Here is a 12,451-nt window from a genome sequence, read left to right as displayed (position 1 = left end):
CGTTCAATTCCCGCGGCCGGCCAATCAGAGAGGCGGAGCGCGGCGGGGATTTCAAACGGCGCGGCCGCTCCTAACCCGTCCGGCCATGGCGGCACGGCTCCCCCCGCAGCTCCCCGCCAGCCGCAGGTCCGAGCCGGAGTACCGAGGTAAGGCCGCGGCCGGAGGCCGAGATGGGCCGGGTTTTCTGCCGCCCCGCGTGCCTTCAGCGTTGGGTGAGGGGGCAGCTCGCAAGTGAGGGAGAAGCACAGGGGCTGCGCTGCCTGTCAGGAGTTCGTTCGTCGCGTTACGTGCGTTTCTTTACGTGCTTTGTTTGAGCCTGGCTCGCTTGGGCTTGTAGGGCCGTGGAAGCTGGCTCCCTCCCGCGGGGGCAGCTCTGGAGTAAAGTGCCCATCTGCTCCCGGAGCCGGGCGCAGTCCAAGCTCGGCGTGGTGCCGGCGCGTGCTGTAGGTTTGGGATTCTGCCGTGCATCGCGGGGCAGCGGGGGTTCGGCACGGCACGGCCCGGCGCGTCGTGTTCCGCGGCTGCATCCGCCCAGCCCGGCAGGGGAACGCGGCCAGGGCCCCGGCGCCAGGCACCCGCACGGCGGCCGGTGAGGAGGTGAATCAGACGGAGCGGTGTCCCTGCTGGAGAAGGGGCGTGTGCTGCAGTTGCCTTTGCCAAAGCCCAGTTTGCGCTCCGGGAGAGCTGCCCTGAACAGCCAGTGCTTCTGGCAACAGCGGGGCTACGGCGAGCAGCGCTGTCAGTGCGGATATTAAGCGTGGCTGTGCTTGTTATGGATCCGCTCTGCCTGATGGTCTGGCGCAACGAGTGTGTGAGCTCAGCCCTTGAGTCTTCTACAAAGCACCCCCTGCTTTCTCTTTATGCAGGGCCTTAATGTAGAAAACAAGGACACGATACTCCTCTTAACTGTTACCATTTATTCTAGGTAGCCAGCATGCTGATAGTTACCTAGCTTTCCAGCAGAGTTGGCCTTGCCTAATAAGTGAAACAGAGCTCTGCAGTGAGCCGAAGTCACAATCCCCTCTGCTGCCTATGTGCTTCAGGCATGAGAAAACTTAATTTTTCAGCTCTCCCATCCTTGGAGGAGGCTATAACAGCAATTACCACATTCTGTGGGGTAACAGCCCTCTTGTTTGTTTGGTGTTGTTGTTTTCCTTTGTTTTATTTTTAACCTTAGAGTGCTCAATTAAGTACTTAATTCTTTCCTTGCCTTAAAGGATTATCGTTCAGGTCTCAAAGGCAATATTCAAGTAACTTCTACTTTCTCAGCTTCAATAAGGTAGAAATATCTCAATGTTGACGGAACACAGTGGTGGGACTGTTCAGCCTGGAGAAGAGAAAGCTCTGGGGAGACCTGAGAGCGGCCTTTCAGTATCTAAAGGGGGCAGACTCTTTACCAGGGTCTCCTGTGACAGGACAAGGGGAACTTGTTTCAAAGTAAAGGAGGAGAGATTTAGATTGGATATAAGGAAGAGGGTGTTCTTTTTGTTTGTTTGTTTTTACAATAAAGGTGGTGAGGCACTGACACAGGTTGCCCAGAGAAGCGGTGGATGCTCCATCCCTGGAGACTTGCAAGGCCAGGCTGGACCAGGCTCTGAGCAACCTGATCTAGCTGGAGATGTTTCTGTTCATTGCTGGGGATTTGTACTATATAACCATTAGGGGTCCCTTCCAACTCAAATGATTCTATGACTTGATGCACACTGTGGTGACTTCTGAAATGCAAATCAAGAATGATGGCCAAGACAAAATCTGAAAGATTAAAAAATAGGCGTGAAGAGGTTTGGGAAGGGAATCATGCCTGCCTTGGAAAGGAGGCATTTGTGTTTTTCTGTGAGTTTCTTGGTGTCTTGCACTGGTGAATCAATCTGTCTCTCAGGGAGAGGAACTCCCAGCTTTGCACCTGAGTGCCATGAAAGGTTTGTTGCTCCGAGTCAGTGGCTAACACTTTAACTTTCTGCCTTCTAGTCACACTGTGTGGCAGTTGCAAGGCTTGGAGACTTAATTGTGCCAACTGCCACTGCCTACTTGACTTCTGCTTTGGGCAGGACTGTTCTATCCCAGCTGCTTCCAGTAAACTGAGGTCCCTTGTTCACTGTGGAGGAAAGGACTCTAAAATTTGAAGTTGAGTGATATAATCCTAAGAAGGACTGGCAGTCTGCATGTAGTTAACCAGCAAGAACATGGGAAATAAGATTATATTATGGCATGAATTTCTGTATTAAGACACTGAGGGCTGGCTTAAGACGTACTCAGATTCATATTGCACTGTTATTAACATTTCCATTTGTCAACGGTTTACGGGCGTTCAGCCCAGTTCCATGACGATTGGGACGGGGGACCCACAGGCCCACGCCCTGGGAAAAGGGGAAAGGGAAAAAGAGATGGCCCTGAGAGCAAAGAACAGTGGCAACAATCTGAGGAGAAACAAACTAATTTACTAAATAAGATATCGGAATGCAAAACAACACACTATAATACAATATAATTACAATTTAAGCTGGTAAATCCAATGCAGAGAGAGAGAATGTCCCAAAATCAAGGTAGGCCTTATTCTACTACCGACAATAAGACGGCTGGAGAGCGAGGTGCTGCCAAGAAGAGAGACGGGCGGAAAAAGGGACGAGGTCTCGTGATCTGCAAGTTTTTATCTTTTCCCTCTGGCCGAAAAATGGTAACAGAGGAGCAAAGTACCGTGGGGAATGTAGTAGTCCTTCTCTTCCGAGAACCAGGTACATACACTACATGATGTTATGATGTGGAATACCAATAACCAAAAATCATAAAATCACGATACTATTCTTGGTCCAACATCTGTGCGGAATCCTAGATGACAATGTAAGAGAAGCAAGTGTTTTTACAGGTGGTTGGTTGGGTTCATGTTTGTTTTTCTATGTCTGTTAATGGCTGTCACAAGTGAAAAGTGGGCTTGCTAAACCAGCAGCAGGTATGTGAATGGCATCTACAGACAAGCATCCAGGAAAGGTAAAACTGAGCATAATTTCTTCCCGCTGATTCAGTTTACGTTTCTTCTAGCTTAGTAGCCAATGCAGGAAAACAGTCATTGTGTATAGCTGTGAAATTACGTTGAACTGCCCCTTGCAGTTAGACCTCCTCAAGAAATGAGAGATGTTTGTGAACGTTAAAGAATTGTCTGATCAATAGTGTCTGTTTAACAATGTCTTGTTGCTTTCCTAACTACATTTTCTTTTTTTCTAAGAGGCAAAGTATGGCATTAGTAGTTTAGCTGAAAATGTAACACAATGTAATGCATTTTTTTAAACCTACTAGAACAGAGAAGACAAAAAGTTGAAGAATATCTATCAAGAAAAAAGACCTTTTCTGGCATGCCCATTCACGAAAATGAGACATCAATCAGGTACTATGACTTTCTGCTATTGTTTATATTCCTTTTGGAAATGGCATGGTTAGAAAGATGTAAGTGGCCATTCTTGCAGAGAATCACAGTCAAAAGATGAGACCATGCAATGAGAGTGACCACGTGGGTTTTTGAAAGTCCTTTTATTGGCAGTAACTACTAAAAGCTTGCGTTAAACAAATGCACTGTTTTATAGATGTAATTTAAGTATGTTATCTGTTCCACTGAACACTGAGGCAAGGGAGGACACTTCTATTGCAGAAATCTTATATCAGGTGCCACTCTGCCTCTAGAGCCCTCCTTTTGCAAATACTCTCTTCTCCTTTCTTTCTGCTCAGGTTACGGTGCATGTGTTCACAGTGCAGTTGGTCTAACTTTACTATATTTTGTAGCTATCAATTTAATACTTTCTGTTAAGAGCAAGTGTATTATAATAGAAATTAGGCTGTGTGGTGGCCAGAAGATAAACATAACTTCCTGTGAACAGATTGTGGGCACATACCACTGATCATTAATGCTTCTTGTTATTTACTTTATTTCAAATACTTTTCCTACTATTGTCTGAAGTCTGGATATTCATTATAAAGGACTTGGAATAAGCAAGAATAGCTAATTTATAGATAATAGTGTTGTTAAGGAGTTCAGAAGATGCTAGCTCTAATGTTAGTTTGTGTTTTGGATTTGCCACTTCAGTGTTTTTGCAATTAGCAAATTTCAGCATGGAATTTGTTCTTATCTAAATGGAAAGCCTTGTTTACCACTTTGTGTACTTGGAGCGGCATGCTCCCTGTGTTGTTCAGCACCAGACAGAACATCCTGATGGCACAAATCTAAATGAACAGTGAGTGACCTTTGAATATAAAATGCACATAAATTGCAAGAATAAATACAATCCATCAAATAACTGTTCTGTGTAGCAGGAAAAGGCACATGCTTTAATGTTGTAGAAAGCTTTTTTTTTTTGCTACTTTAATTGTACTAGTAACCTTATATTTGTGTTTGACCTACTTTACTTTTCCTTGCTTTCTGTTTCTTTTGCTATTCCCCTCACCCCCTCAAGTGCACCATAGAGGAAGCTTGACCTTATCCGATACGTTGCAGCTGATATATGTTTGTATTTATCCCTAAGCACAAGAATGATATATGAAGTAAATACAGTCAGTTATCTTTTCTTCCCTGCCTCAGCCAGCTTTCTGTGGTGTGGGAAGAGATGTCTTGCAGTCTGGGCCATGCCCGGTGCTTGCTTAATAATTTCTCTTTTCTAGAGACAGAGCACATGCTGAGCAGAATTGCTTCAGTGTGAATCCAGCTTGTGGATTATTGCCCAGACCGTATTCTTGTGTTGTGATTAAGATATCTTTAATTTTTTTCTTTATGCAGTAGCAGAACTAGGAAAGCAGCTAGCAATAAACTGCAAGATAAAACAAAGCTATCAGCATCTCCAAAGCCAGGAATGGTAAGTCTTTGCTAGGCAAATACTGATGGAGCTCCTTCTATGGTTACAGTGTTCTGCTCATTGAAGTCAAATACCTGAAATGTAACTTCCACAACATGAGAATTTTGCAGGTGCAGAGGCGCATTTAGTTAAGATTTTATTCAATGATTGTTTCATGTATCTTTTTTTTTTAAGAGCTGCGGCATTATTGTATGTAATGGATCATATTGGTACTTAGCTTGTACCTGACTGGAGAGGGAATTAAAGAAAACTCCATTATTGCAAATAATGATTCTTATCACCTTCTCTTGAGACTCTTCAGAACTCTTTGTATCTATTTTCAGTCTTCAGGGATGCTATTTAAAATCTTATCTTAATCTCCTGTCAGAACAGAGAATTCATCTACTGTGCTTGGTTACTTAAAAAAACAAACAATGTGTGTGGTTTTTCAGTTGTAATGCTGGCAAACTTAAAGTAATCCGAAGATGATGCCGAATGTCTGTTCCAAATGCATAGGAATTCTTCTCCGTCATTCTGATTGACTTTTCCAGAATTAAGGTGCATACGATTGTACTGCTATAAACAGCAATATACAGATTCTTCTCCAGACTTCTTCTCAGGAAAAGGGTGAGGAAAAGCTAGATGGAAAACTAGTACTTTCATTTGACAGTTTTGAGTTTAGCATCTGAAAGAACTGAGGAAACCTAGTGTTATTTGAAGTGAGAAGAAAAAGGCTTAAAAATCCCAAAACGGAGTGTTCAAAAAAACTCTGAAAAGTGTTTTTACTTTTTTAAAGAAATTTCCTGAGGGGATGTATTTTGGTCCACGTTAATATGATTTTTTTTTTTTAACCAGAGTTAAATTACATGGATTGCTTAAATAGCAGCCTTTGTATTTGAGAAGCAGTTATTGGCCTGGCTGAGTTTGAGCTTCTAAGATTGAATGACAGATCAGGGAATGAGATGCAGTAGAGCTTTCTTACAAGTCAGTGGTATTTCATTAAATAAGAGTAGCAACTTGTACAAACTTCCATGTGCTGTTCACGTTCTTTTTTTCCTGTTTTTCCCTGCATTTGGATCTTTCACCCCTCTGAGCTTTCCTTTGGACAGTGCTCAATCAGATGCTGTGGAGTAAGTTCTTTGGAGGAAGGGACTAGATGCACTTCTCAATCCTAGCTCAGAGGTTATATGCTAAGAATGTAAGGACAAGAGTTTCAGGGAGTAGTAGGGGAGAATGCTGTATAAAACAAGTGTCTATTTTTTATCTACAAATCATTAATGACATGTTCTTGCTATTCTGGTAGCATATCCTACTGGCCTAATTAAAGACTTTACTCACTACCTACTGTAGTAGATCCATGGAAAAAGGAGGAATAGTACTGCCAATACGAGAGAGGTTATTCAAATTGAGATATTGCTTTTGACTGCATACAGCCTAAAGCAAGTATGTACTGTAAAACTCTTTCTGGAAGGCAGTTAAAAGCTGACAGTGGCCTTAAAAGAATTTTCTTTCTGTGGGGAAAGTTTAGCTCTCAGGTTGGGCCCTCTTACTCCCAAGGCAAAACTTAATTATTATTTAATTCTTAGATGTGTGTTCTGGAATAATAGTTGACAAATGTTCTACTTTGTGTATGTGTACATATACATTACTTCTGTAGATACTATCACCTCTAAATTGGTATTTACTGTTAATTGATTTGCTTAAATATGTGAAAGCCTCTAGGAAACTTAAATAGCCTTCAACATGAATGTACATCTAGCATCTTCATGGAAATGCTTTTGATTTCAGGAAGATAAGGAGAATGCCAATGAGCTCTCATGGGACCGGTCAAGCAGAACTTCAGAAGAAGACATTATTTTAAAATCTTCTACAATCGCACTGGCATCAGAGACAAGCTATAATCCTGAAGACCACACTTCAGTGAAGGAAGTCACTGAAATAAAGTCTCAGCGTGTATTACTCAGCAAGTCCTTGCATGTAAAAAACATAAAAGAGAAACAACCGACAGCAGAAAAACACAGTTCAGATGTCAGCCTACCGAAGAAACCAGTGCTCGGTACATATCGTGGCAGAGTTATCCAATCCAAGATCAACTCCTTCCGAAAAGCACCAAAGAGTGAGGGGGAAAAGAGTTCTTTGTCAGACGAGAAGCTTCTTACATCTGCCACCAAACCAGCAGTGAAATCTTTGTCCAGAGGCAGCTGCAATGTAGTACTGAAGACTGTCAAAGTCACAAATCATCCTAATTCCGTAAAACCTAATTGTGTCCCACCACTACAGAGAAAACCATTTGTCAAACCTGCTATTAACTCCCAGTCCAGCCTAAATAAACAGCCATCAACATCTGCTACAGTACCAAAAAAATTAACAGTCCAAAAAATGTTTGGAAAGAGGGGACCTCAGCCACCGAAGGCTGCTCCTATTAATTCTGACCATGGAACACTAGGAGTGAAGAAATCTGCAGACCTTCGTGAAGGTGGAAAACCAGAAGCTCCAGCAAAACAGTTTTCTGTTGTTCCCGGTGCCAAGACAGGACAGGATTATAAAACTAACAATGTCAAGAAATCTCTTTTTCTGAAAGAATCAGCAGAGGAGAGAAGGTAACTGAACTAGTCGCTGTATAGCAGCTTGATCTTGTGAGGTATTTGTTCTTTCTGTGGATATCTTATTTGATCTAGTTCTTGCTGTAGATGTAAAAAGAGGAGAACTGGATTGTTTGAAATTGACTAAAACTGTATGCTTAATAGTGAGAAATTAGGATTCAGACTAGTTGCAGAAGCTCTTCAGGCTTGTGCCTGTGCAGTTATAAATATAAAATATGTTGTTTGCACTCATTTTTCAGGCTGAGTGAAGTGACAGTTTTAAGCATGACAGTTACTCCTGTAAATGAACTGCATGTGAATGCTAGTGCTTTTAAAAAAAAAAAAAAAGACATGTTTATGGACTGAAGGGGACTACTTAATGAAATACTTTTCAACTTGGTGAATGCATCCTGGATGACGGGGTAAAGATTCACAATTCAGAAGTTATTTAGTATTGGTAGTACTCTTTGTAAAAAGTCACATTTACAAAAAAAAAATTGCTGGTCTTATGGCAAAGGGATTGAAATGAAATGAAGACTGAATTACCCTTAAACATTATTTCTGAATTTTAGAAGCTGTGTCCTATGCTGCTCTCTCTGCTTTGTGCGCAGAGGCAAATGTATGCCTCTTAGGCTTGGAAGGAGAGGACTAGGAGGACTATGTGGATACTCTTCACAAAGTTTGTTTTTGTGTGACTTACTGCAATTAATGTCAGTTGGTTGTAAAATCAATCATAAAATCTGTTTCACTACAGCTAATAATGTTCTTACATACAGAGTTCGCCTGGCTGAATGGAGGGCATCGAGAGGAAAAGTGATGAAGAGGCCACCTACGTCTGTGCTTCTGGGAACCCAGCCTAAGAATGAAGAACAAGAACTCTCCTCTTCTGGTGGTTCCTTAGATCATGAATTAAATAGTGAAAAAGTCAACAAGACTCTTGCAGAATGTCTGCAGCTAGCTGAGCAGGTATTCAGTCTCTTGCCTACAAATTCTGCTCATAGAGCCCTACAGCATGAGAGTATGTGGTGGACCTGTGAATCAGATGCGAGGGATGAATTGCTCCCCAAATTAAGCAATATCATAGGATTTTGCTGACAGTTGGTGGAATTAGTTGTTGCTCAACTTTACTAACTTGCAAATCTTCACAGTACAATTAGACAATAATGGTAAAATCATAAAGTAGGAGAGCTATGAAGTAACTAATCTAAAACATGTTTGCATTTGTAGAAACTTGCCTGGATTTCTGGAAGTGTTTATGAAGCAATTCCGTGTCCATATCTATGGGTTATGCAGTTTTCTGTGTAAGAGGGATAGCATAACTAGTTTTCATTTGGAAGAACAGGTGAATGGAGAATTCTTCAGCTCATGTTCATAGTTCAGTCTTGTAAATATTTGCTGTCCTCAACTTTCAGAGGCACTTTTCAAAATAACAGCAAAAAACCCTTGTCTTTTAGCATCAAAACTAGCTGAAATATGGTGCCCCATACGGTTGTGCACTGCACTTGAACTTTTTTTTTTTCCTTCAACTCTAGGGATGTCAAGGTAACAAAGCACGTGCCATGTTGGAAGAACTGATAGAGAGCATTCCTGGGGCTAAAAAGCTTGCAAAATATTGGATCTGCTGGATGCGTCTTGAACAGATGGGCCCTCCTGAAAATCTTGTGGCTGGCTATGAGGAGGCTATTTTGGCAGGGGCAATGGTGAGCAACTTGTCTTGAAGTTTGAGATTAAAAAGCATGAAAGTGTAGTATGTACAAAATACAGCTACTGCTGATTTTAATAAATACTTGAAAGAAGAGTCATGTGACTTGTTAGAGCACAAGAATTTGGGTTTGGTTTGCTCTATAATTGCTGTAATACCTTTCTGCTTTCAAGAAGATTCATCATAGCACCATATGATCTTCTGCCTAGAAGAATAAATTATTAAAGCTTCCATATCAGTAGAAATCCAAACAGAACTCTGTTTTACAGTACTGATGGACTTAATTCCTTTGCTTTAATATCGGCAAGGTTTTAGGTCATCAAATGCAGCTCTAGTGCACTGAATACAGAAAATACAGGATTCATTCATCTTCTGACTTTGAAAAGCATCAAATAAAAGATGAAGAATATGAACATTGTATGTTTATGTACCACTTTCCCTGTAACTTATTTAGTTAAAGTTGAATATGATTTTGGAGTTCTTTTTCTAAAACAAAACCTTTTTTCTAGCCCAGAGATGAACTACGACGCATACTAATAGATGCTATCAAAAACACTGACAACTCGGTTAAGTCGGAGGATGGTAAGTTTGTGTTTCATACTAGTTCAGTGTCTGGCTTGATAAGCAGCGCAAATTAACTATTTAAAATACTTGTGCCTATATCAAATTATTTCATGGAAATTTCTCTGATTGGTACTTCATTTGAAAACAACCTTGTTTAAACTAATACTTGAGTAATAAATTAGTGGAGATGCTTTCATGTTCAAACTTAAACTCTATCAAATCAATATTGTCCAGCTTTTTTTAGCCTGAGAATCAAATAAATAACAATATTTTTTTTATTTACTAAGCCAGTTGTCTCTTCAACATGTAAGCTGTTTCAATAACAGATGTGTAGTGTCAGTTGGAAATATCCTAATTTTTGAAGCAAAGTAGCTATATAAAAAATTCCTGTTTGATATAGCGTAGCCTGCTGAGTATTTGATCTCAGAAACTGACTGAAATATTCTAGTCAGAGTTACTGCTCTTGGGAAGGAAGGGAATGACTTCTCAGGATGTACTCAGCCTGAGTTTCTTGAAGGTGACTAAAATGATCGGTAACTTAAATTGTTGAGGCTCAGACTTGGTTATATAACTTTCATTCTCATGCAAAACTAATATTTCAGAGAGATCCCTGGAAACATCAACTTCTCTAACTGTAACTAATCACAGCTATACTTTTCTTTCCTATTTCAATTTTAGGGGGAGCTGTGATAGAAACTCACTTAAATGAGGTAGTGGAAATGAGCAAGGAACTCAATTCATCTGTTGAGCAGGTTCACGAGACCTTCAAGAATCTTACCTTTGATCAGAAAGCAGAGAATGATGACAAGAAGGCAGAGACTGACAATGAAGAGGTCAAAAAAGAAGAGACAGATTCAAGCTTTAAACCTGAAGAAGAGATCTTGCCAAAAAAGAATAAAAAGCACAAAAATAAAGAACGTACAAAAAAGAAAGGAAAATGCAAAACAAAAGAGCAGAGTGAAGATAGGGTAAAAGACACAGCTCAAACAGTTAATTCTCCTGAGAAGGATAATGACACAGATTCTTTAATGAGCTGTAATCCATCTACCAACCCCTATATGGGAAGGTAAGATTACTTAAGGTAACTATTGGAAAGAAGCAGCATCTGGGGCAAAAGTAAAATTTGTGCCATTCTGAAAGAGGGAAGCATTGCATCTGAGAACATCCAGTTAAAAGTACTCAAGCACTTAATTTTTAGGATTGTTTTCTTTCTTTTCTTTTTTAAAATAATTCCTTAATTTCCTCAAATAACTGATTTGTGTTGAAATGCCTCACTATAGTAAAATGTCTCCGTGGCAGAGACAGAACTCTCTAGCTTCAGAGCCCATATAGCTGTCCCAGTTCTACAGTGAGCTAGATCAAGAGGAATTGGGTGTCTCCAATTGTTTCTCTTCTCAGACTTGAATGTTTGTATGTCAAAAAATACAGAGGATATAAACAAGATGCAACTGTCCTGTAATTGTATCTTGATGCAGAAATCCTGGGTGGTAATCCTAGGATGAAGCAGAAAACAGTTTTTTGGGTTTTTTTTTCTTTTGCCACAACACTTCTTCTGAGACAATAGGCTGGGGAAAGTTGTGCTCAGCTCTGGAATGAGCTGAGTTGGGCTCCTGACAGTTATCTGCTGTCTCTGACAGTGAGAAGGATAACCTCTTCCTGATGAAACTGAGATGGGAGTAGTTGGGGGGTTCTTCATTTAGAAACTTTTCAGGAGTTTTACAAGGTTAAAATATCTTTCCTGAAAAAGAACATGGATATCTAACTGTATGGATGGGAAAGAATCTGTTTGCTGTCTTCTTTTGGAAGACAGAATTGAACAGGAATGATGATATTTTTGCTTCTGCTAAGTACTACAGAGGTAGCTTACATGTTCCTGTGTTAAGTAATTTGTTTCTTTTCTCAAGTGTGAAGATGCACTATGAAGGAGATGACTCTGATGCTAAAGACCTGAAGATTATAACCCCTTTGCGGTACTCTCTACGAATTCGGGAGAAGATGTGCAAGTTTGCAGATACTCCTACAGATTCTCGTGTCTCTTCATCTGAACAGCTGCAGGAATTGGAATCTAAAGCAACTACACTTATCCACAAACAGAATGACAAACTGGAAGAAACAAGTGCTGAAGTAGAAGAGTAAAAAGTAGCATTAACACTACATGAGGGAGGGGGAGATCGGATCTTTAAGAAAGCCTAGGTGTCTTATTTTTTAATGTTTTTTAGCAGCTTTAGGAGAGGAGCTATCTAAACCTTGTGTAGATAGCCTAGGATGAAATCTGATTTTTAGTTCGCTTTTTTAAACTTGTATTTTCCTGTGTTTTCAGACTCTTGTGGCAAATCTAATGGACTGTTTGGTACTTAAAAATATCAGTGTCTTCATGTTAAATCTGATTGATACTATATACTTAAAGATTAGGCTTAACACACTTCATATAACAATTCAGTGATTATATTGTTAATATTTACTGTTTTCCTGTTACAATTCCTATAAACTCTTCAGAACTGCATATTCTAATTCCTTAATTTAAGGATCAAAAGTAACTTACGAGTTCCAATAGGGAAATATCTATTACAGAAACTAGCTGTGTGGTGTACAACTAGTTGAAACTGCAATATCTGTTTTTAGGGGGTATTTCAACAAAACTGAGTACAATCCTTTTAGTTAGCTGACTGCCAATAATCTCACTAACCTACCTTATCTCTGTTTCCGTTAGTCTGTAATAGGGTAGACTTATTAAACAAATCAGTTGAATTGTATTTGTGTCTCATTTATGGGCTTGGGGTTGTCAATTG

At 40.3% G+C, this 12,451-nt stretch overlaps 1 protein-coding gene across 1 annotated transcript; it reads left to right on the top strand.

Moving 5' to 3' along the window:
- On the top strand, positions 28 to 12,397 carry CKAP2 (cytoskeleton associated protein 2). Its single transcript, XM_021376927.1, has 9 exons — positions 28 to 146; positions 3,292 to 3,379; positions 4,760 to 4,835; positions 6,603 to 7,414; positions 8,173 to 8,362; positions 8,929 to 9,096; positions 9,608 to 9,680; positions 10,341 to 10,728; positions 11,567 to 12,397. Exons 1-9 carry the CDS (start codon positions 86 to 88, stop codon positions 11,796 to 11,798), a joined length of 2,088 nt encoding a protein of 695 aa, XP_021232602.1. The 5' UTR covers positions 28 to 85; the 3' UTR covers positions 11,799 to 12,397.

Source organism: Numida meleagris, chromosome 1 (assembly GCF_002078875.1).
Source record: "Numida meleagris isolate 19003 breed g44 Domestic line chromosome 1, NumMel1.0, whole genome shotgun sequence".
Lineage (NCBI taxonomy): Eukaryota > Metazoa > Chordata > Aves > Galliformes > Numididae > Numida > Numida meleagris.
Note: the sequence above shows the minus strand (reverse complement) of the source record. Positions and strands in the feature narration are given on the sequence as shown.

Bases quoted from the DNA above. Each gene is read 5' to 3' on its own strand.
- CKAP2 (XM_021376927.1), top strand. From the start codon at position 86: ATGGCGGCACGGCTCCCCCCGCAGCTCCCCGCCAGCCGCAGGTCCGAG. The intron at 7,415-8,172 runs GTAACTGAACTA...TCTTACATACAG, and splicing joins GAATCAGCAGAGGAGAGAAG to AGTTCGCCTGGCTGAATGGA. The intron at 9,097-9,607 runs GTGAGCAACTTG...CCTTTTTTCTAG, and splicing joins CTATTTTGGCAGGGGCAATG to CCCAGAGATGAACTACGACG.